Source organism: Solea solea, chromosome 13, assembly GCF_958295425.1.
Source record: "Solea solea chromosome 13, fSolSol10.1, whole genome shotgun sequence".
Taxonomy (NCBI): Eukaryota; Metazoa; Chordata; class Actinopteri; order Pleuronectiformes; family Soleidae; genus Solea; species Solea solea.
In genome coordinates, this window is record NC_081146.1 from 6,964,748 (window position 1) to 6,988,819 (window position 24,072).

Here is a 24,072-nt window from a genome sequence, read left to right on the forward strand (position 1 = left end):
CCAGTGCATTGTCTCACTCAACTTCAGTGACTTACATGAATATTTCTTATTCTTTCATATTCTACCTTTCATTTAGAATTAAGTGAAAAGTAATTTATTCAAAATAAAAATCACTCACAAATTCAATGTCCAAGGAAAGAAGCATTGCAATCTGTTGGCCAAGAGTGCGCATTTGGAAACCCTTTGCCTATTAACTGGAATGTACGCAATGTAAGCATCACAGGGAGGATATCAAAACAACTTGTCCTGAGACATTTCACTGCACATTAAGCTCTGGTTATCTGGCTTAAGTTATAAATATCCCTAAAGTCTTACCTCTGGTGCTTTAATTCACACACACACAGCTTGAGAGAACCCAAACAATAAAGTTTAAACAATAAACACGTGATGAAACACAGAGAAAAAGCAGAGCAGTGAATGAGAACAATCTTTTATTGGTGTTTTTGGGAAATCTCAACAACATCCAAATCTCCAGCACATTGTGTGCCAGGCACCAGGGACACCACTGATGCAGCAGGGCAGTTGTAGTTCAGTTCAAGTCACCAGACGATTTATCAGCCACATCTGTGGTGATTTTAGAGACTTAAACCTGCTGGGTCACTGATTGAGGTGATAAAGGCTGAAAGAAACCAACAAGGAGCATATTGACAGTGTGCATAGTCCATACACCGCTGGGCAGGAGAAGAGGTCGTCGTGAAAGTACTGTAGGTCTGCATGAGCATCACGTTCACGCTACTGAGCCACATTCATAAAAAATCCATGGTCAGAGGACCCAAGGTGGCAGTAGTGTCTGAGTGAGTAACGTTAAATGTCTGGAGGTCTGACGTAGGACAACAAAAGCAGAGTGAGGGTCTTTTTTTTCCTTCTCCGTTTGAATAGTCTTTATGAGGAACGATGAATATCAAATATGGTTCAAGGTGCAACAGACCATGTTCATCCAAAGAAAGAAAAATAATTCAGTAATATAGAACAGCAATAATAAGAGGGATAATCATCATAATCATAACAATAACAATAGCAGTAATGGTACCTATTCATCATGGTCATTAAGGGGATTAAAATCACACGCTAGTACTAGTCATCCCTCCCCCACGAACATAACATAGTGTACCATGGCCCTGTGTAGGTGATGTGGGCACACAGAGAAGTTCATAGATACAGTATAAAGTAAGGAGTAATAATAGGAGTAAACAGTAAGGAAGGAGCAGTACTGGAATAAAGCACTACATAGCAACAAGCTTTGTGGATCAACATGGGAAATTTTGGCTTTTATTTCTCCCAGAAATCTGAGAAATTAACACCATTCCGCTCAATGGGGGTTTTCAAACCCATCTCCTGGAATACATCAAATACACAACATAGCACAGGCCTATCCAATATACACCCCCTCGTAATAATAATGCTAATGTTAGTGTGTTCATAAAGTACAGTAAAGTAACGATGTGCATTTTACGGGGAAGGTTGATTACTATTTTAGAATATATTACAACACTGAGACTCAACTCTCTCTAAGTACTGTCGAGGTACAAGAGAGACATGAGGGCAGGGTGTCATGGAAAGAGCGCACGGAAATGTGAAGGGACTGAAAAAAAAGAAAGAGCGATAGAATCGGGATAGAGGTCAAAGGAAATGTGCCGATGTTTCAAAGAGTGGATCAAGAGGAGCAGAGTTTCCCCCGGACTTCACAACACAACAGACGGACAAAACGCCAGAGTAGTTTTAAAGCACTCCCACTGCGCTGGGAGGGAGGGAGGGAGAGATCGAGCCAGGGATACAAAAATGGACAAGAAAAATGTGTACCAGCCTCATATACAAGCTCAAAGTACGAGGAGATAATGGTTTTTGAGGGGCTGGAGTCAATTCAAAAGGGTGAAGTAGTGCAGAGGATAGTGTTCACATCGTGTCTCCTCATGTCTCTCTTTCTTGCATGTCCATTCCCAGTGACAGAAACATAACAGGAAGAAGAAAAATTAAGTGCTTGAGTAAAATCCACAAAAATATTGTACTATACGATTCTGAGATCATTTTGCTCTCTATATTACAACTGTTACACACTGTTCCACTGCTGCTGCTGCTGCTGCTGCTGCTGCTGCATCCTGACGACAATAATCAAGTTGAAAAAATACCCATCGATGGCTGACCACCTGTGAAACAGCTCCTGCCTCATCTATAATAAAAAGATATTTACCATAGCTTTCCCCGTTATCTCTATTGTCCCAGTCAGGTAGAAAATATACAAAATTATTCACCAAATTTGCTCTCCCTCTAAATTTTTCATAAGTATTATAAAAATATACAATTCTCCAATAACAAAACTCTTAAAAGTCACATCTTTCTTCTGTTAAATTATTCTCTCCATCCATGACATTAAAGAGCTGACACCTCAACAAAACAAGACACCTGAGCTTCAACGCACAAACCTTCTCCTCGTCTTATACATTCATCATCATCATAATCATCGTCTTCCTCATCATCATCATCATCATCATGACCACGTTCTGTCCATCCTAAAAATTCAGTCTCAATTTGAATCCAGCTTATGTTCCTCCTCCTCTTCCTCGTTCCGCTCCGTGCCTTCATCACTGATCGGCGAGGCGGTTCTCGTATTTACTAAGAATGTTGCGACAGCGGCCAAGTTCCTTCCGCATCTCGGCCACTTCCTGTCGGAGCGCGGCGTTCTCTCTCTCCAGGTAGGCAGCGCGCACGGTGATCAGGTTCTCCTTGAGACGGCGAGCGTCTCGGGAGCGCTTGGCTGCTTCGTTGTTTTTGTATCTCCTGGTCCAGTACTTCTCATCCTAAACGGCGACAAACAAACAATGGAATATTGATTATTTAGCGGATATTAGGGGATGTGTGATGAGGAAACTAAAGTATCATTCTGTAAAGACGGCTAGAATGAAAGGATCCATGAGAGATCCGGCTACTCCTGGTACTGACAACGTGGGCGTTTGGTACATGTTCCATTCATTTAGCACATCTTGAGAACCAAGCCCATGTTTGAGAGTAAATAAAACAATCCTACATGTCCCACATCCCACTGCTGCTAAGATTTGATAAACCTTGCACTTTACTATTGGTATAATTCAATTGGCTATTCTACTTTCTACACACTCTCATCATGTAAACAAATCATCATTATGTGATTTATTAACTGAACACTTATGTGGCTGCATCCCAATTCTTTTATTCCTGATTTTCAATATCGTTGTGGTGTGTGTCCTTACATTTTTACACTTTTATTATTATAATAATAGTTATAATAGTTTATTCTGGTTTACATGTGTTTTAAATTCTCTGCTGTATGTTCATGTTAAAAAGACCTGGGGTGTACATTCTTCTATACACTCATTGTGTATTTGTGATTGTTATTATAACATCATATTGTAGATTTGTACCTGCATACACCAATAAAGATTATTATTAAGTTTGGTTTTCATTAGGGCTGCAACTAATGATTATTTTCATAATGAATTAGTTTCTCCATTAATTGATTAGTTGTTTGGTCCATGAAATGTCACAAAATGTGTTTTCCCCAACTCTCAAAATGATGATGTTTTTAAATGTCTTGTTTTCTCCACAAACCAACATTATTCAGTTTTTAATTATTTCTTTGTCATTTGAATCAAAGAAACCAGAACATATTCACACCTTTAAAGAGCTGAGAAATCTGACCCCTTGTTTTAATTTATTAAAAAAAAAAAAAAAAACAGTTTTATCAAAAGAGCTGACCCTTAATTTAGTAATTGATTCGATGAATTGTTGCAGCCCTAGTTTTCATGTATATACACTGATTTAAAATAAAACACGTGTGGGGTTTCTATTTTGTGCTGCTTTCATTCAAATAAAACAAAGGATGTGTAACATTTTTTTCAAATGACATGGTTGAGGTTAAATCACCACTGCAGAACATCTAAGCTGTTGCTGCTGCAGTGAAACCTTCACTCACTGTAGGAGCTATTTGTGTTATTAGTGTTTTAAGTAGATTAGTTTTTGTTTTCATTATCAGTATGTAGAAGTACTGTCTTAAATTACATCTTTGTTAATACATTGCTAACAATGGCAATAACCTGAAGTGGACATTATCTGCATGTGATTCTTACCCACTGTTTGTCTATTATGTTTAGATTGGCTTTGGTTTGGGGTGGACTTTGTTTTTCCACAAACAGCCACTACACCCACCTTCATGTTGTCAGGTACCAGGATCTTGCGGGCCTTCTTGATCATTGGCTGTGGCTTGAGCTCCTCTTCGCTGAACGAGTGCCTCCTGGGGTCATAGTCTTGCTGGCTCGAGGAGCTGGACATCGCCATGTCCGAAGAATCCATGTCAAACATTCCAGCTCCATCAGGTCCGCTGCCCGTGGGCGTCAGCAGAGGTGGACAGGAGGATGAGGAGGAGGAGGAGGGGGAGGGTGACTCACAGGACTCATTCATATTTGTTTGACTCCCTGCAATTAAAAATAAAAAAAGAAGAATCCTTTATAAGCATTTTTCACCAAACGTCAATTGAACTGACACTATTCTTCAGTCAAACCTGTGATACTGACAGAAATACATGCAGCAATTCAAGGTGATGACCACCAGATGGAAGCAGAGCGCTAACTAGAGCTTGTGTTGTAAACAAAAACATCACTCTGCCTTTCACTGACACCATAGAACTGAGGAGAATCAATCATCTGTCATGGACTGCAAGGCTTTCAGACAGAAATACTCAAATGCTCAATACAGTTATATAACACACTGTTTAATCGTATTTTTCTAACATGAGAAATATATAGATTTAATCAAGTCACAGGAATCATCACTGGGGGGGGCAGCTGTCTCGACAATTACTACGATCAATTATTGACTCCAGTCTTTGGACTGTGAGGAGGAAGCTGAAGAACCCACACACTCATGGGGAGAACATGTCAACTCCACACAGAAAAGGCCTTCGGTCAAAGTGGGATTCAAACCAATGACCTTCTAGCTGTTCTATTGCATATTACTTATTCATAAACCTAAAAACTGTCCGTAATGGAAAATCTAAATATCTCATTTTATATACCACACAAATAGGAAAATTAATATTATAGGCTTTATATACCCGAGTATTTCTACTGGAATCTCCTTAAGCAGCCAACAGGAACGCGTTAACAAACTGACACCATACATGAGTCACTTTACTTCTTTTATCAATGAAATCATTGAGAAATTCTGTCCCAAGGCAAAATCCAGAACCAAAAACCAATTAAGAAATCTAAAAGTGGACGACGTGATATGTAACAGTGCACCCCTCCCCTTTAAACAAGTTTCTTTAAGTGGGGCCAATGTAGGGTTATAGCACAGCACAGCCCACCCTCTTTAAGGTCCACTGCACCTTACTCAGCTGAGCTTCCTTCCCTATAAGAGTGAAAACAGTCTTCAGCCATCATAAAGCTGCATCCACAAACAGACATTTTTTTTGTATGAATAATCATTACAATAAGAGAATATAATCCAAACATCATATGCTTATATTAGCGGTGAATGTGTTAAGTGTGAGCTCAACCTCTTAAAACGGCTTCATCAATCTATGCAGAACAAGGAGAAGTTAAAAAGCTTGCGAACAGATGGACACGTTATAAAAGCATAGCTGCTTAACAAATGACCACATGACCGTGTCAACCCTGTCCACACACATTTCCACAAAGCTGCTAGTTTACTGCACACTAACAACACGGACACACACACACACACACCCCTCGATACATTATACAGACTGTATATATGCATTACCACCTGCTGAACGTGTGAACCCGTGATCGGCGATCACACGAGTAACGGCTGCGTAAAAGACCGGCTCATGTGTTTTTAACGCAAGATATTAACTACAATGCAAAATGTTCTCACCTGAAAAAGAAATATTAGCGTCAAGTTTGTCTAACAGTACATGCTCAGCAGGTGTAAATGTCATAAAAACTCAAGCAGTGCCCTGGAGGCCAGAGAGGAAGCTTCCCCCCCCCTTTCTCTACTCATGATTAAAGCAGGAGGTTTAAATGATTTATGCTGCTTAAACCCAACAGCAGGAACTAGTCAGTGGAACCAGCTGGTGTAACGTGTTGTGGGAATGAAAACGTGTACACCCTCAGTCCTCGTTTTTGGTACATGGTCGGATGCAATGACATGAAAAGTACATTTGGTGCAACGTTGTCCACATTGTTTTAGCCGTCAGAGAGCTGAATGCCTTTGCTGTCACAGAGATGGTCAGATACCTTTCAAGACTTGTACAACAGCATTCCAAAAAGGTTATTAGATCTGCTGTCAAAGCAAACAGTAGCCCGACTCCCTCTTAGGTATAACATATAAATAATGTGATTATAGATTGCTAGACGTTAATGTGCAGCTGTTGGTTGGGAGCTTTTTTAGAAAAACACTGATTCGAAAATTGTGGGAAAAAGCAAGGGAAATTCCAACTTTAATAACCACCTGAACCACACATTATTACATTATAGAGTAAAGCGTATTTTCTTCTGAAGCAGAAAGTCAATTATTTTCATGTGATTATAAGATCTGCTATAATGGGTTGTAAACAAAATACATTGGCCTTTACTGTGCTCTATGAAAAGCATTATCAGTTAATGAACATTGACTTTGTGAATGAACTGAACTTAAGGGTGTGCATCGGTGGCCCATACAGTATATACTGTGACTCTCAGCTGGATATCAATGGCATTCATTGGTGATCGAGTATTGAGTTTGAAGTCCAGCAGTACAGTACAGTGAAACTCTTCCTGTTGCTCCGTCTCCCATCTCCTCCCCCTGTGGACTCCTCCTACATGTCTACTGGCCCTGCCCACAGTTCCCTCTCTCCAGTACTCTCTGCACGTGTACTGACGCGTGCACATGGCTGTGGCGTGTGAAGTGGGGAGAGATTTAAAGACACGCAACCACACACACACACACACACTCACACTCTCCCTCCCTCCCTCTCTCCCTCCCTCTGTCTTGGTCATGCTGTTGTTGTGACTGCTGCACATTAATTATTGGCTGGGAGTGAATGCTGATTGTGTAGTGTAGTGCAGTACATAGATCACATGCCAAACCTCCTTGTCAATGCTGTGAGATTGACTCATCAAATAGCTAAGTACTCCTAATTCTACATATTTCCCTTATAACAAGACCAACTCGAAATCCAGCACAATGCTACAGTGTGGACAAATGAGTCAAGGTTTAGCAGCCATTTGAAAACTCTGTGTACTCTCTTACAACTTGTCTTTTCATACAGAGCCATGTGACTGTATCTCCTGCCCTCAGGTTGACCACACAGGTCAGAAAAACGCTTTGTCACCGTTGCATTTGTTCCAGACTCAAAGAAGAGTTCAAATACTGAATTAAAAAAAAAGCACACAGGGGGGTTTTAAGCACACCACACAACCTTGACTGCATCTGAACTATTATTATGAATTGTAAGGTCTACTTGTCTCATATCAGTAATGGGGGACAACATGTCTCTCTCAGCTTGTCAGTTGCCATGAATTTGCTGTTGCCAGTTTGCACATAGAACCTTGAGGGGCGACCTGCACATGTTCCTCTTTTTTACTCGCTGGTTCAGTGGCCTGGCCTGTATTACCTTTATGAACAAAACAATCCATTCAAGCATTCAACTCACCATGCAGACAGTCGTTCCCTCCAGCGAGGCTCTGTGGCTGAACTACCTCCAAGCCGATGAGTGATGGGGACGAAGAGGAAGATGGCGAGGAGGATGAAGAGCCGGGTGGAGATGAGGGTGGTAGGCACTGAGAGCTCTGGCTGGGCACAGCTGATGGGGAACTCTGTGAGGGTATCTGGGCTGAGCTGGAGCTGTTGTTGTTATGCATGCTGCCCATTCCATTTTCAGTTAGAAACTCCTCCAAGTCCATGTATTGAAGCTGGAAGAGGCCCCCATCTGGAGGCAGGGTGCGATCCCACATAAGAGGCCCCAAGAACTGGTTGAAAGTTCCTCCTCCATTGCCGCCACCACTACTACCACCACCTCCTCCCCCTCCCCCTCCCCCTCCTCCTCCTCCTCCTGCACAGCCATTACTGTTATTACTGCTGCCTGTTCCAGTGCCATTCCTCATGGGGCACACTCCCAAGGAGTCCTCATCAAGGTCCAGTCTGTCTTTGTCTGCCAGAGAACATAGTTGAATCATTATTAGAAAAGCAGACGGACTGATTTGTTTGAAGTGCACAATAAAGTATAATGTTTGAGATACTTTAATGTGGCCTCTGTAAAACAGATTCTAGCATCATCTCTCCACATATGTGCAGAAATAAATGGGGTGGCAGGTGTATCCCTAAAATGCACTGCTGCAAAAAACCTCCTCTCTCCCATTCACACACACTTGCAGATGGGAGCAGATGGTATCTGAATTGCAGTATTAAGCAAGAGCTGAAAACCAATTTGTTGTCATAACATATAGATAAGCTCCTCAACAAATCTCGCAATAGCTGAAGATACGTTTTTGGCACCAGAGACCTGAGTGCATGGCTGCACAGCACTGCACCGAGACCAAAACATGTTATCACTCAGTGTAATCTGGATTTTAATTTGAAGTCGCAGCAGGGATTATAATCCAGGTGACTACTCAAGAGGATCACAGAGGAGGCATGAGGAATGCTGTGTGACGCCGAATCACCTTTGCCTGAGAACGTGTGTCATTCAAATCTGTCAAACATGGAGTAGTTTGTTGTATAAAGCAGCAGCAGCAGTGGGTGGAATCTTTTATTCATGCTCTGCTGTTGCATTGACTGATGATAACACTGTGTCAGATGATGGTGCTTCACATCCCAAAATACACAACAACTTTCTCACCTTTCGCCTCACAGGGGGGTTTTATGTTCTGGTCTCCCTTCATGGGGTGTTGCAGCAGGGATTTCAGACCTGCCATGGTCCCAGTGAGCGAGCCGGCGGGCTGAGTGCAACCTCCAAACTGTGGGCTTGCTCCTGCTGGTAGGTCGGGGGTCGGTAGCTGAGAGAGCTGCCTGGACATCCTGGACCAGACGGGGGCGCAGGAAAAAAATCACCTGGGGCACTCAGAGGGGCGAGGGTATCTGAGAGGAGTAACTACCAATAGCACAAGTATGCTGTATGACTCTGCATGTGTTTGCAGGTGGAGGAGGAAGGAGAGAGAAGAGAGAGATACATAGTTTTGAGAAGCGTCAAAATAGAATAGAGCAACCATTGTACTGTAATCACAAGTATGGCTACAGGATTAATGACAGTTTTATGACATTACACTTTGAAACTTCCACCGAATAACACAAACAACTTCTTGTTTACCTTTCCCTTGTAGTTATAAGGAGTTCCTTATTTGCTTGCAGAAATATTTTCGTCGAAATATTCCATTGTAGCCGTGTGTTGTTGAAACTGTGCAGCAGAGCAGGCTGTTATTCTCAGAGGAGCAGTGTGGGAGGGACAGTCAGAGCGTATGAGTGGGATTACTGTCCATAAAATAATTAAAAAAAATCGCAGAGGCGTGAAAGAATTACAACGAGACAACTGCAGAGGCAGGGAAACGTTGCAATTAAAACAAAACTTGTAGAGTAATCTCCCCGAGTCAATTGTCCAAAGCTCAAAAAGAAGACAAAATAGTTGCAAAGCAACAAACCTCGGTCCAAACAAAACACCAGAGGTGTGTAGAAAAACACACACACATACACAAACAGCGACGAAAGCGGCGGCTGAGTTAGTCAGATGACAAGTTGAATTGGTGTTTCTCTCTTCTGCTGTCGGGCTCTGCTGAGGAGGAGGAGGAGGGTGAAGAGGAGGAGGAGGAGGAGGAGGGGTCGTTTCCTCTTTCTCTGTCTGTACTTTTGTGCATCCGGTGGATCCAATAGTCACGGGCGCACGGGCTCGGGTTAGTTTCTTGGCCGTGCGACGTCCACGTCCGACCGTTCTCTCTCTCTCTCTCTCTCCCTCTCAGCTGGAACGGACACGGGCAGTTCACGTGACGTCACACCTCTTGGAAAAAAAGGGGCGAGTGGGGCGCGGGAGTGGGCGGGGCCGCGCGTTCAACTGATACACTCTCGATTCTCGAGGTATTATTTATGAGACACACCTACCCTCGTGTCACCTCTCGAGGGGAGGCAGCTGTTTGTTTAGTCTGACAGGTACAAACAGTCACTTCTCCGACTTTGTCACAGTGGGTTTTTTAACTATGTGGTGACAAAATTAACTGTAAATACACGACTGGGCCTTGTCATTAGAAATAACATTTAATTTAAATGTGGCCAACATTGCCGTCTCAAAGCACTGCTCCTGCTTATATTGCAGCGTAGTTTTGGCTCTCCTGCTCAGTGAGTGCTGCATGGCTTTTGCAGCTTCCTCGTAATCCACTGAAAACGTGAGTGTGCTGTTTTTTCAGGCGAGAGGAAGACTCCAGCACGTTGCCTCCCGGCGTACAATGGCAGCTTCAGCTCACGTGTGTGAGGCACGGGGAGTCCATGCCTGGCCGCTCGCGGCTCCCACTCCGATTGGCCGCCGTAACTCGTCGCTCCGCCCACGACGAGCGCCCATTGGCTTAAATTAGGTCGCCTAAACGCGCCCGCTCGGATCCTCACAGTGCATGCCCCTGCCGCGTGAGACCAGTTCGAAACACAACAGCGCGAGGGCAGTCATCTCTGATGTACAGGTGCAGAGCACATGCACAATATTCAGCACCGCAGGAATTCACGTCTTTGGGTCGCATGCAAGAGCTGACACGAAAATAGCTGGAACATCCAGTGTCATCAGCTCAGAGGGGTTGTGACGGACATTTACATATGAATATTTGGAGCTAAATATATGAACATCAACATAACTTCAAGTGGCACCCTGGTTTGTTTTTAAGTGTATGTCTAGTTAGAGTTACTGACCCCACACATGAGGACGTGGTGTAGATAATCTTTATTTATTTATTTGAACAGAGACTATGTGAATTATAAATCACTAAAACGTGTCCTATACATGCATTATCTGCATATTTAACTGCATGGTACATGTAATAAAAATATCAAAGACTGAACTGTAGCTGCTTTCCAGCTCGTGAAATTGCTGAACTGGAAGCACTAAAGGATATAATAACTTTTCTTTAATGCAGTACGTTTATATTTGACACATATAAAACATGTCATAAGTTGACATCTGATCAATCACACGATTTTGTGTACATTGTTTTGTTTTTGTTTAATGTGGCTTAAATCAACTGATCCTGAATATTGAACGGTGATCAAGTTATTTCTTTTACTTGGTGGCATTTATCTTGTAGAAGTCTCACATCACTCTTGTCTACTCCCCGTCAGTACAGAATCCATGTGACTGCGACTCTCAGCCACAACAGAGAAGTACAGTATAATAAATGAGATGCTTACTGCCATCTAGTGGAGCTACGAGTGAAGTTGGACACATTTATTTCAGGTAGCGTACTGTAAATTTGAGAGCTCAAAAACAAGTACCTCAGAGATGTATGACTAATAATATAGATAATCAAAATATTAACCATAATATAATTGTAAAACTTAAATACTGGCTTAGTTAACAGTGACATGTTAGAGTGGTTTGCACCATATTCTGGATATTGCAGTAAGAAACACTGAATCAGAAATGAAAGGAAAACAAAATATTACACTTAAGGTTTATTCATTGTTGAAATATAATCAACTACTGACTTCTCAGTAAATAATGTGATAGAAATCTACTAAAACTATTATTTTCCTTTAGAAGAAATAAAATGAGGCTTGACAAGGGTATGAACACTTTGTATGTGAATGAAGATGAGCTTGTTTTATCTTCAAAAGAAAAAAAAACAAGGTTTGACAGTAAGAGTATGATTGCAACTCAGCAAAAAGTAAAAACATAAAGGGGGGTTAAGTGTAAGATTGGCATGAAAACAGATTGGGTTACACACGTAAATACATGGAATATTACATTAGCTTCTATTATTATTATTATTATTATTATAGGTCCTTGTCTTAAACACGCTGTGAAGTACTGTAGAAATAATCACCGCTAAAAAGAGCATACAAATACCATGAGATAAACATTGTGTTACAGTCCACTTGTTTTCAATCTCTTTGTATAAAAGCTAGGAATATCAAATAAATGCAGTAAAGTGAACATAATAAGCAAGGCTTTTGTAAGATTCTTCATTTTGGCGGGACACAGAATCCTTGAAATGCTAATTACCAGCAACTTTGACATTTTATCTATGAGTGATTAAATCACTAGGGAATATAGAGTTACTTTAAAATCAAGTTGTACACTACAAACTTCTGGGGATATACTGAATAAACCATCACATACTGTAGGAGTGATTTTACAACCTCAGCAAAAAACTTGACCAGAGAACAAACATGCACTGACAAACTATCAACAAAAGGTATTTGTCCCCATGTCCCTAAACCTAATAAATGCACTTTACATAAAAAAAAAATCCTCAGAGCCTCTACGTGAACAACAACAAGACATAGTACAGAGCAGAGACGTTTATCATACAGCAAAAAAGTGTAGCAGGGATTCTAGTTAAGAGGGTAAAGAGATACATTAGCAGGTAATTTCACCTAAACTTGTCTAGTAACTGCACAGTGTCAGCCAAGCATAGTGTCAATGCACTTAAGGGGTTAATGATCCTATGCAAACAGTCACGTCTTTGAAGACACCTTCCAATATAAAGTGGAAGAATTTGTGGTGATATTTTATAGGATGCTCTACAGTAGTTGATAACACACTCATTCTAATAAGTCAGCAGAACAATGTCAACAGAGACATGAAACAAATTCATCTAAAAGGCAACAAATGCCTTTTCATGTCCCTTTTTTTTTTCTCAGATTCCCATTTTAGACCTGAAAAAGTCCTCTTATGTGAAGATGCTCAGTATCGGTACGGTTCCCGTAGGAGTGGCATTTCCTCCTGAGCTTCACAGGTCTGTCTCTCTCCTGGTCTCTTTGAAAGCTTCAGCCTGTTGGCATCTCCTCGCTGCAATCCTTTAGCACGACGGCGGCAGGACACCTTGTGCCTGTGAAGCAGTGTAGCATTCCAAAAGCGAGCAGAGCAGCGTCGGCAGGAGAAAGTCCCTCTGGCGCGATGGGAGGCCCGATGAATGAAGGCTGCCAAAGGCCTGTGAGACTGCTTCCCACATACACAGCAACTTAGTCGCTCTTGAGCGGTGGAGGCTTTTTGTGGATGCTTAACTGCCATGTGGACGAGAAGTCCCGCTTTACAGGAAAACACAGAATTGGGGCATATTGGACAGCCAAAACGTTTCACTGGGACTTTGAGAGATGACAGGATCTGCACCTTCATTCCCCCAGGGTTGACAAGCTTATACCCACCACCACCTGTTCCTCCTCCACGCCTAATTGTCAAACGAAGAGAGCCTTGTTTTTTATTCAATTGCCCTCTTATTGTACAACTAATTTTTCTCTTCTTTTTACTTCCATCAAATCTGACTAAACCTTGGGGTTCACACTTATTTTCTCTCCAATCTGTCCTGTTGGACTTTTTTTTTTTCTTCTTGTGTCGTCTCATTTCATCATGTGATAACTGGATGCTGCAGCCAAGTTGCTGGTGGGACTGGGTACCTGACAGATGATGAGGATGATGGTGGGAGTGATGATGATGGTGATGCAGATGATGATGTTCAGTGGAAGGTAGTTCCGTGAGGGGCTGGAATGGGGCTGTGGTGTGAAGTGTACGGCTACGGGATCCAGCTGGGTATATGTGCTCTCCTTTCACCCCGGCTGGTGAGTGTGGGTGCTGCGGGGGCATGATTGTAGAGTTTGGAGGCAGAGGCTGTGAGAAAGATGGGGCATTAGAAGCTGATGTTTGAGCTGCTGCAGCATCATAAAAAAGGGGAGAGTAACCAGCTGGATGGTGTGAGGGTGCCTGTTGATGGCTATGAGTCACAACACTCAGACTCTCCTCTCCATGGCCTTCTGTGGGAGGAGCCATCTGTAGCAGGACATTGGTGGCAGCCTCACTCTCTGATGTCGACTGATTAACATCACTCCCACCTCGGTTGTCTCCAGACCCACTGCTGCCGTCTTGTGGGTTAGACTGTTCACTACGTGTCAGGCCATGCTGTGACTGCTTATGTCGAGTGAGGCTATTGGAGTAGGCAAATGCTTTCCCACAGACCTCACAACTGAAGAGCTTTTCACCCCCACTTTCATGGACTGTCTGGTGATGAGCCGTCAGGTGAAAGTGATGGCGGAAAGATTTCCAACAAATAGCACAGGTGTAGAGTCGAGGTGGAGGTAAGGGTTGTGGTTGGGGTGGGGGTGGAGGCTGTGCCTGGGGATTGGTATCTTGAGGCTTGACATCTTGAGGATAGGAGTAATAGGAGGAGGTGCTTGGTACTTGGTTCTGGCTCCTGTCTTGGGCCACGCTACATTGAGGGTTTGGGTTAAAGCTGTTAGGGTTTTCTGCAGCTGGTGTTGTAGGCACCTCTTCCAGCTCCCCTTTCTGATGCAGCTTGCTGTGCCTTCTGAGGCTCTGGGAGTAACCAAATTCTTTCCCACAGATGCTGCATTTGAAATTTTTCGCCCCAGAGTGGACTGTTTGATGTTTGCTCAGGTGAAAAGCCTCTCTGAAATACTTTCCACAAATTGTGCAGTGATGGGGCTTTTCTCCAGTATGGATGCGATCATGTCTGCGTAGCGTCTCGCGACGTGCAAATCCCTTACCACAGACACTGCACAGGTGAGTGCGTGGGAGCCCACTGGGCCCCATTCTGGGGGTGTATTGCCTACGTTTGGGGGGTTGTCCCCCAACTGCAGGATCTTTCTTGGCTCTGGGTTTACGGGGACGTTTTGGTTTGGATGTGGGATTCTGTGGGTTGGTACTCAGAGCCTCCTGACTCCCACCACCTCTGAAATTCTTATCCATACCAGATGTGGATGAAGGTGAGCTCAGAGGACCTAGACCAAGACCACCTAGCAGACCTCCTATGATGTCTCCCCTATCATCCCCTCTATTTCCACTGTTACTAGCTGCTGTTATAGCAGAGATTGCATTATTGACAGAGCTAGTGACATCATCCTCTGAGTCATCCAGTAGAGAAGAAAGGGGCAGGTGGGGCTGTTGCTGCGGATGGTGGAGCTGGCTGTGGCTCTGTGAGTGTGGATGCAGTGTTGGGGCCAAGGGTGCCTTTCTCAGAGCTGGGCCCGCCATCCCACTTCCACAGGGAGAGGCACCAGAGTAGCATGGAGATGGATTGCCTTGAGAACGATGATCATCATGGTAGCCTGTGTAACGATTCCGAGAGTAGTCAGTGGGGTATTTACCATCTGTTCTTTCCCTGTCATTTGAATTACCCCCCCTTCCAGACTGAAACAAACCTTCACAACCTAAACCTGGTTTTGGTTCTCCTTCCCCCACAATGATTACACCATCTTCTTCCTCAGTTTTACCATAAATGACACCTCTATTGCTCTGACAAGTCCCCCTTCCTCCATTACCTCCTCCACCCCCTCCCCCGACTCTGTCCTCATCAGTTCCTGTCTTGCTGCCCCGTTGTTTAGGTCCCCTACCTGGCTTGCCGCAGGTGCCTGAGGCAGCATGGTTGAGAAGAGATGTGCTCTCACGGAAGGCACGACCACAGGCAGGACATCGGAAGGGCTTTTCCTCATGTATCTTCTCATGGCGTGTCAGTGACTCTCTACGATTAAAAGCCCGAGAGCAGGTGGAGCAGCCATATGGGCGGGCAGAAGAGTGTATCACACCATGTTGCAGGAGGTGCCCTTTTTTCTTAAAGCCTTTGCCACAATCAGGGCAATTAAATAGTTTGTCTGGGCTAGGACAAGAATTGGATGTGGGTTGGATAGTTTCTTGGGTCGAATGGGGTAGGCTTGGGTCTGATTGCATTTTAATGTGAATAGGGTTTGGGCCAGTAGTGGCAGTATTGCTAGTGCCTGCTGTGGTTGGCTCATGCATGCGCAAATGCCTGCGAAGGCTTGAAAGGTGAGGGAAGCTTTTGCCACAATCCCCACAGCTATAAACGGTGTCAGTGGGGTTGGGCTGCAATGAGTTCTGGTTATCAGATTTAGAAAGGTGAGAATCATTAGTAACTAGAACTGAGGCAGCAGTGGAAGAGGGAGCAGAAGAGGAAGAGGAAGAAACTACTGATGAGGATGATGATGATGAAGCAAGAAGTGATGATGGGTCTCCACCCATATTAGACATTCCTACCCCACTCCCAATTAAAGCTGGTGGTTGACCATGACTAAGCCCTCCACTACTACTACTGGGATTACCACTGTGGCTGCTATGACCATGGCTGCTGCTGCTGCTATTACTACCACCATCAGATTTTCTCTGTGGTAAATAACCAGCCATAGCCTTCTTCCTCCTACTGCTGTTACTTCCACCTCCAGTGCCTTCCCCTTTACCATCATCTTTAGATAATGATAAATGGAGAGGCAAAGAGAGTGGCAAACCTGCTTCCTGTTGCATCAGAGATGCTATCTGATTTGATGACAGTACAGGGATGCCTTGGAAATCAAAGCCACTAAGCGAGGAGGGTTGCGAGGATGGGTGAAGCGGGTGGTGAGGATGAGAATGAGGGTGAGAAAGTGTATGAGGAGGGAGCTGTTGCTGCTGGGAAAGCTGCTGTGGATTCTGCTGTGACTGAGAGGTGGAGTGGGCATGTGAGTGAGAATGCAAAGCGGGAGGCGGAGCAAGGCTAGTACTAGGCTCCCCACCTGTCTGACTTAACCCAATTCCTAAGTGGTTATGGGTTCCCTGTTGAACAAGAAATTGCTCTAAACTAGCATTAGTAGGCACCCCAGAAAGGAAATACTGATTAGCAGCTAACATGCAACTAAACTGTTGGTGAAGGCTGCGTGCATCAGACTGGGCCCCAACCAACTGGTGTCCCAATGAGCTGACTGCACTGCTGCTGGAGGTGGCCACAGAGGTTGAAGGGGAAGGAGAAGAAGAGGGACCAGGTGATGCTTGGGGGACAGAAAGGCCAGGATGTAGAGGGGGAGGGGGTGGGGGTGCTGATGTTACTAATCCTCCTAATCCCCCAGCACTCCCACTACTGCTACTTCCCCCAGCAAAGTGCTCAAAACGGCCTACACCTGAGTGTAACTGTTCCTGTGCTAGTGCTGCCTCAGACGGATGGAAAGAGCGCAGGAATTGTGGGTAGCCTGAGGAATGGCTTGAGCTGCTGCTGCTCATCTTGCTTGACTTTGAACGAGAGCTTTGAGATGAAGAGGGCTGTTGTTGTAAAGGTGGGGGAGGAGGGGCACTCATCTTGGCAAAAATGGAGGCAGAATCAGAAAAGGCGTTACCTCTAGACCCCTGCAGGGGGCCCAAGCCAAGTCCAGACAGTAGAGCTCCAGAAGATTCAGCCTGCTGCTGCTGCTGCTGGAGTTGATGCTGGTGAAGTTGCACTTGCTGTTGATGCTGAAGTTGTCGATCTAAACCAAGGCCTTTGAATTGGTGGGCCTGATGCCCACTTAACATTTCTATAATGTCCAAATTGTATTTTCCAAATTGGAACATTTCCCACTCACTGGCACATGTGGGTGCAGGGGCCAAACCTCCAAGCACTAGGCCCAAAAATGATCCCACCAATGACTGGTGAAAGACAAAACTTGACTTAAGGTTGAGGTAAGGCTATTTTTTTTTTCACAACTACTTGAATGTCAGCTTAAATCTAAAGTTCCTTCTCCAGATTGTTTACTTCTGGTGCGGATACTCCCTCTTGACCATCCACTGCCCACACTTTACTTCCAAAACAAGTGGGGGAAGATGAGTTTACGATTAAAGGGTAAAAGTGTCTTTTTGACAAGTAGATAGTAGAGTTCCACCTAATTTCAAAATTACTTTTAACAGCTTTACTGAGAAGCAGTTCTAATAGCTTCGTCTTGTTGCCTTTGAGTTACAGCGTTGACATTTTCCTTCATCTAAGCAAGTGTCCTCATCCGTGTGCAGCCAAGAAGTTCCTAAATCTGAAAAAACAAAAATTCAAAACAGACATGGCAGTCATAGAGGGCAACACGGCTGTAAGTTATAATATTATCCTTGTTGTTCCTTCATAACCATGTTAAAGGATAGTAAGCATTTCACCAGTTTCCCCATGCATTAAGGAGACATACAGGCATATTGCTCCTTGAGACTATGAATCTTCATCTCCATTAGGTGGCATGATACATAAATGAAAGCAGTACTGTTGTTACAAGAGATAGTATGATGCAAGGTACCAAGATATATAATCTTAAATTTAGCAAAATACTTGAATAGTGAAATCTTATCTTTGCATATTTGATTAAACACCACAAATGGAAACACATCAGAATTGTTTCTGGTATAAATATATTTATTTTTATAATTGTTATTATAATTATTATTATCATCATCATTATTACTATTAACCAAACAAATATATTTCATTATTTTAAACAAATGAGCTCCTCACTTAAGTGAGAAAGGTAAACAACGTCAGATTGCAAATTAAAGTATCTTGTTAAACTGCATGTCTACTTTAACAGCCACTTCAACAGTTTAACATAGAAATTTAAGATTATATATTTAATGGTAACTTACCATGATACCAGCCTGTGTGCCAATGCTTTTAAATAATTTACTTTACACTTTCTGTGGAGGCAATGGTTATTTTCAACATTCTCTGTTTATAACATGTTTCTGCCACAAAAGCAAGTGAAAGGAGGTAGATTTTGCTTATTTAACAAAGCTATTTTTGGTGAAAAGGATCCAGTGCACATTTTTAATTAAAAAAAAGATGTTTGTCACTTGTTGTCATGTGGGTTTTCTATAAATAATTACTCAAATTCATATGATTCAGCCTTTTTTAAAGTCATTTTTCTGCATACCTTAAATCAGGACAATTTCAGTCCCTTATCCAGGTTTACCTTTTCAGCATGAAAATATTCATTAGTCATAAGTGTTAAACTGGACCTCAGGGAGCAGCAAATGGAGGTCAACCTGTCCTGCAAAAAAATGTTAATATTTTCAATTGATGTTTGGGTTAACAATTTTTTAACCCAACAGGATACAAGAATAGAGTTTTATTTTCAGTGAAACAATCAGTCCTTGTAATGTCGAAATGTTTTTTAAGGTGTTTTTGAATGCATATTTGTAAACATAATGGGATGGGAGTCGTGCACTGTGTAATACCTTACCAGTTCAAGAGGATGACTCAACAGCAGATTAAGTTGAATCGACTCTTATTTCACAATAGTAAAAGTTCATCCTGCATGTTGATTCATTTCATATACATCTCAGACACTACACTTATCGTTATAGTTGTACTGGCTAAGTGCAATAGCTGAATTATTCTAAACCACACTACCAACATGAATAAATTAAATATATTCAAGTAACCAACTAACAGTTACTTTTATAATCTATTCATTGGTCAATTATAATCCTCCTGATTCAAGTGCATTATTGCACTTGAATCCGGTAGTTGTTCCATATTCAAAGTGCAGAAAACGATGTAAAACGTTGACAAAATTAGGTTTTGTTTTGTCACCGAACCATAGAGAGATGGATAAATAAAAAATATTCACATTCAAGAAGCTGAAAATAAAAGAAATTGTTACATTGTTTAGGAAAAACAAATAAATAATAAACATGCAACCAATTATCAAAGTAGTGAGCAATTAATTAAGTATTTAATAATTGCTTAATTTAATATTCACTGCAGTCCAAAGGAGTTTCACTTGATAAAAGATCACTTGTTTTTGTTGTAGCCAAAACCTAAGGGCATATTAAACTTAACTGTTGCATTGTGTATGAAGGTAATATGTTATTTGCGATCGTATTTCCCGTTATGCGGCTGATGTAAATCTAAAGTACACCGGCCACAGAAGCATCACTCACTTAAATTCTTGCTCACCTCGTTAAATCTTACCGTTTCCTCAGATCGATGCGACGAGCAGAGACGGAGAATTAGCTTCCCAGGCAGATGTGTGAGTTAATCTGTAGAATATACGACCGCTTCACGTTTTAATGCACACCAGCAATCCTGCGAAAGAAAGACAGAAACGCTCCAATTACCACCAGTACCACACTCATAGCGCAATGTAAACATTAGCAGTTCGTTTCGGGCACAAGTAATAACGAATGCACTTAAGGCGGCATCCTGTAACAATATTGGCCAACATTTGAAGAAACAAAGAAAACATTGCACGCGCTTGGATGCAAAACTTCCCTTAGTATTGTATTTGCACTGAACCATCGTGTTTAGCAAAGTGGAGCCACACGTACCCAAGAAAGCACACACCCGCGGCGGCTGCTAACGGTAGCCATTAATCTACACCACAATATCCAAGTACGCCGACCGCAAATAGCATTACGACGCTAGCGTTAGCAAATACAAGTACGTTACCTATATTTTGGCAAATGTTTACCTACGGTTCCAGTCGCGGAGCACAGTTGTAGATGGATGAGGCCTGTCACGCCTTCTTCTTCTTCTTCTTCTCGCCGCCTAGCTAGCTACGAGCGCTTCCATTTCTGCGTGCTGTTTTCCAGTCGTTAGCCAGAGCCATTTCACTGATGCTGAGCCGAGAGAACGCTTTACACTGAGCGGCCACAAATCAACGCCGACGGACACTGCAGCCGCCTCCACGCCATTCCACTACGACGGTCTGCGCTTGCATGGAACTTTTGCTAAATATTTCGACGGCCGAGGGAGGATTTGGATGGTCGGTGATAATATTTTTGGGCTAAAGTGAGTGACGTGTGCTCCCTTAACACTGGTCCTTTCCGGCCCTTGTAATATTTCCGGGTAGCACCAGTGGGGCTCACGACACATTCACCGTGTGGCTGCACTCTGACTCTAGCTTAAACCTCCACATATTCACTCAAAACAAAGACGTTAAGAAGTTAATTTAATCAGCTCAGTGTCCGCTTACATATAAAATGGTGAAGGACCTTCCCCCCCACTGTGACTCTCCGTGGGCCTGTTAAATAATGTTGAATGAAATAAATCACATTTAAACAGATGTTGCAATCTTTTATTTCCTCTCTTAAAAACACATTTTCTATTTCCATTGTCTTTGTGGTGATGCAAAATCTTATAATAAGCACAGGTTACACCCTGACCCCATTTACAAGGAGATTGTTTTGGTGCCTTAACAAATACAGGAAGTTCTGCTTTAATATTTATTAATGTATAATAAATATTAAAGCAGATTTAGTTGACTACAAATGTGGTAGAAAAAGAGACAATACTGTATCTATTTAAAAGCTAAAACAATTATTAGGGTGTGCTACTGATTGTGTCCTAAACTTTGTTGTTAATATGAATAAAACATGCAATCAGATTAGCTACAAAGTTGATCACTAAATTAGAATAATCATAAAATGAAGGGATACTTAAATAGCACATGAGCACATAGAGCAAGTAACAAAAAAGTGAAGAAATAATCAGTAAAATCACCTGAGCTTAAATATAAATGAGTCAGTTAAATGTAAATAAATGTGTATTAACAATGTTGTGTTTAATGCACGCCTAACATCTGCTGAAGAGACATTTATCATCCTCTACTAAAGTATTAGTATAGTATTACTATAGTATTAAAATACCAAATGTATGAATACATTGCATGCAGGAGTTACAGAACATGGGGTGTGAGCCTTAATGTAACTAAAACTATAGAGCACAGTTCTGTGCATGTGTAAGACACTGGAAGTGAGATGCGGATACTTTCTAAACTGATAACACATTGATTTCATTGATATGTTATGTTAACACTATGTGTGCACTAAACTAAACAAACAACTCTGTATCAATATTTGGTTTGACCACCCAGCAGCAGCAGCAGCAGCAGGTTGTTTCCAAACATCTTGAAGAACATTCCTCAGTTGTTCCGGAGATTCAGTCTTAGTGTGTCTCCTCTACCACCAGGTCATCTGTGGCAGGAGTACCTACTCTTTATGACTAATGAATAATTCTAGATCGTTATTGATAAAATTAGGTTGGTCAAATGTTTGTTGTGTTTAACAGCTTTTGGCATCCATAGTGTTGCTTGTCCTCTTCCTGGATTTGTCTCAGTCTTCTTTTGTACCTTTGCAGTTAGATAGATGAGATTAGATACCGTTCTTTAATTGCATGACATCAAAATAAAGCTCAAAATACACATCTTACATTCACACGTATGCAGCTCATCCATCCATCTTCTACCGCTTCATCCTCCACATGAGGGTCACAGGACGCTGTTGCCAATCCCAGCTGACATAGGGCAAAAGGCGGGGTCGCACCCTGGACAGGTCACCAGTCCATCTCAGGGACACATAGAGACAAACAACCATTCACTCTCACACTCACACCTACGGTCAATTTAGAGTGTCCAGTTTTGTATAATCCCTTAATCTGCATGTTTTTGGACTATGGGAGGAAACGGGAGAACCTGGATGAAACCCACACACACATACACACACCTGGGGAGAACCCATTATTCAAGTGTGTGCCGCAGAGTTTACAATATTAAAGAGATAGTGATAAATAGGCTATTACACAGTCGTGTTTATAAGGTGTGTGATTTCAAGGTGTAGTAATAGTTTTGGTGTAAAATATGTTCATCAGTGTTGTGGTCCGTGCTGGGATGGACCTGTGTAGAGCTGAAACAATAACTCGATTATCAGTGGATTACTAGATTAATTGTCAATTATTTTGATAATCGATTAATAGGTTTGAGTGTTTTTAAGGAATTAAAATAAGTTTTTACTGATTTTTCAGCTTCGTAAATGTGAATATGTTCTGGTTTCTTTGCTGCATGTAACAAATAAATCATTAAAACATGTAATAAAAAAAATTATTTGTTGGGTTTTTGGATAAAACAAGACATTTTAAAACATCATCCTTTCCAAGTTTGAGAAACTCTGATCAGCATTGTTTGACATTCTCTGGACCAAACGATTACTTGATTAATCGAGAAAACAATTGACAGATTAATCGAGTATGAAAAATAATCGTTAGTTGCAGCTCTAGACCTGTGTTTCTTCACTGAGGGGAGAAGTTAGATCAGTTAATGTGTTGAGTGATGTGGATGTTTCCCCCGGGCATCATCTTCTGAAGCAGGCAGCTGTATGTTGTCTGTTCCTGTTCCACACGAGTGTCTGGTAAGTCAGGAGTCTCTCAGTACAGCAACTGTAGAATGATGACACATTAACGTTCCTTAGATTTCTCAGGAAGTCACTTTTTTTTGCTTTTACTGAAGTCCCTTCTTCTATGTAACTCATTCCTCTTTTGTAAGTCGCCTTGAATGAAAGCGTCCGCTAAATCCTTAAATGTAAATGCTTTTTTAACTCTGACTATTTGAATCTAAATATCTGAAGTTACTGAACTACCGTTGACTACTGTGAGTCATTAACATAATACATTTTACCTCCTCAAGGCACACATGGAAAGATCAAATCAGGCAACATAATGGTACACATTTAGACTTTTTTTTTTAACAGTTCAGATCAGGGAAGCAGCCCTGAAAAACTCCCCAAACTTATGTCTTTTCATTAATTGTGTATGTTTAGAGTTGTTTTTGTTAAAACTGGGCTTTTTCCTTTACATAGCTGTTGAATGTGCGGTTGAATAGTGTGAATGGTGGAAACCTGTGTGGGCAGGTTATATCAGCCGTGGTGCTGCCTGACAACAGTTAGGAGTTGGTACCATATGAGTATTAGTCTGTTCAGTTTCTTTCATTATTTACTCCACACTGTGTGTAGTAGTGGGTTTGAGGCTTATGTTGTATTCCACTCATGAGGAAAACCTTCAGTGACAATCTGTGAGCTGAGGAGCCACTGATCCTCCTGCTGGTGAAATGTGAGCATTACAAGAAGTGCAATACAGTTGAATCAGACGGTATTTTCCGTGACCTTTTTGAACCTCCTGTAAAAAAAAGAAAAAAAAAGGTGTTTCTTTATTAGTACGACATAGTCATCTTCTCTTTCATTAGAGCCTTCATACATCTCAGTGCAATAAATGATTTCATCGGAGGATTTGAATATAAGCCTCACTGTGAGGCTCTCGTTTGGACAGTGTGATATAACTGTGGCGGCCTAGAGCCCAGAAGTATATGGAGACAATTTCACCTTTTCATTTAATTTAAAAGTGCAGTGGTGCACGT

The 24,072-nt window shown here is 42.1% G+C and overlaps 2 protein-coding genes across 11 annotated transcripts; both read right to left on the reverse strand.

The window, feature by feature from the left end:
- Positions 1 to 414: 414 nt before the first annotated feature.
- Positions 415 to 9,917, reverse strand: dbpb (D site albumin promoter binding protein b). The gene is made up of 5 exons (XM_058648568.1): positions 9,281 to 9,917; positions 8,813 to 9,094; positions 7,628 to 8,125; positions 4,180 to 4,445; positions 415 to 2,795 (listed from the first exon to the last, which is right to left on the reverse strand). The coding sequence occupies exons 2-5, from the start codon at positions 8,988 to 8,990 to the stop codon at positions 2,580 to 2,582; spliced, it is 1,158 nt and encodes a 385-aa protein (XP_058504551.1). The 5' UTR covers positions 8,991 to 9,094; positions 9,281 to 9,917; the 3' UTR covers positions 415 to 2,579.
- Positions 9,918 to 11,600: 1,683 nt separating this feature from the next.
- Positions 11,601 to 20,807, reverse strand: si:dkeyp-69b9.6 (zinc finger protein 865). 10 transcript variants are annotated; one of them, XM_058647381.1, is made up of 5 exons: positions 20,363 to 20,807; positions 19,845 to 19,973; positions 18,856 to 18,933; positions 15,508 to 17,934; positions 11,601 to 15,222 (listed from the first exon to the last, which is right to left on the reverse strand). In XM_058647381.1, the coding sequence occupies exons 4-5, from the start codon at positions 17,483 to 17,485 to the stop codon at positions 12,848 to 12,850; spliced, it is 4,353 nt and encodes a 1,450-aa protein (XP_058503364.1). In that variant the 5' UTR covers positions 17,486 to 17,934; positions 18,856 to 18,933; positions 19,845 to 19,973; positions 20,363 to 20,807; the 3' UTR covers positions 11,601 to 12,847. The 10 variants fall into 10 exon arrangements, with proteins under 10 accessions (XP_058503364.1, XP_058503357.1, XP_058503361.1 ...); XM_058647374.1 differs by having other exon boundaries at positions 19,860 to 19,973; positions 20,359 to 20,807; XM_058647378.1 differs by having other exon boundaries at positions 18,817 to 18,933; positions 19,860 to 19,973; positions 20,359 to 20,807.
- Positions 20,808 to 24,072: the final 3,265 nt, after the last annotated feature.

Excerpts from the sequence above, each read along its gene's own strand:
- dbpb (XM_058648568.1), bottom strand. The coding sequence starts at position 8,990 with ATGTCCAGGCAGCTCTCTCAGCTACCGACCCCCGACCTACCAGCAGGA. Across the intron at positions 8,126-8,812 it reads ACCCCCCTGTGAGGCGAAAG|ACAAAGACAGACTGGACCTT; the intron begins GTGAGAAAGTTG and ends GTTCTCTGGCAG. Across the intron at positions 2,796-4,179 it reads TGGTACCTGACAACATGAAG|GATGAGAAGTACTGGACCAG; the intron begins GTGGGTGTAGTG and ends GTCGCCGTTTAG.
- si:dkeyp-69b9.6 (XM_058647377.1), bottom strand. The coding sequence starts at position 17,485 with ATGTTCCAATTTGGAAAATACAATTTGGACATTATAGAAATGTTAAGT. Across the intron at positions 15,223-15,507 it reads AGGCACCTGCGGCAAGCCAG|GCTACCATGATGATCATCGT; the intron begins GTAGGGGACCTA and ends ATCGTTACACAG.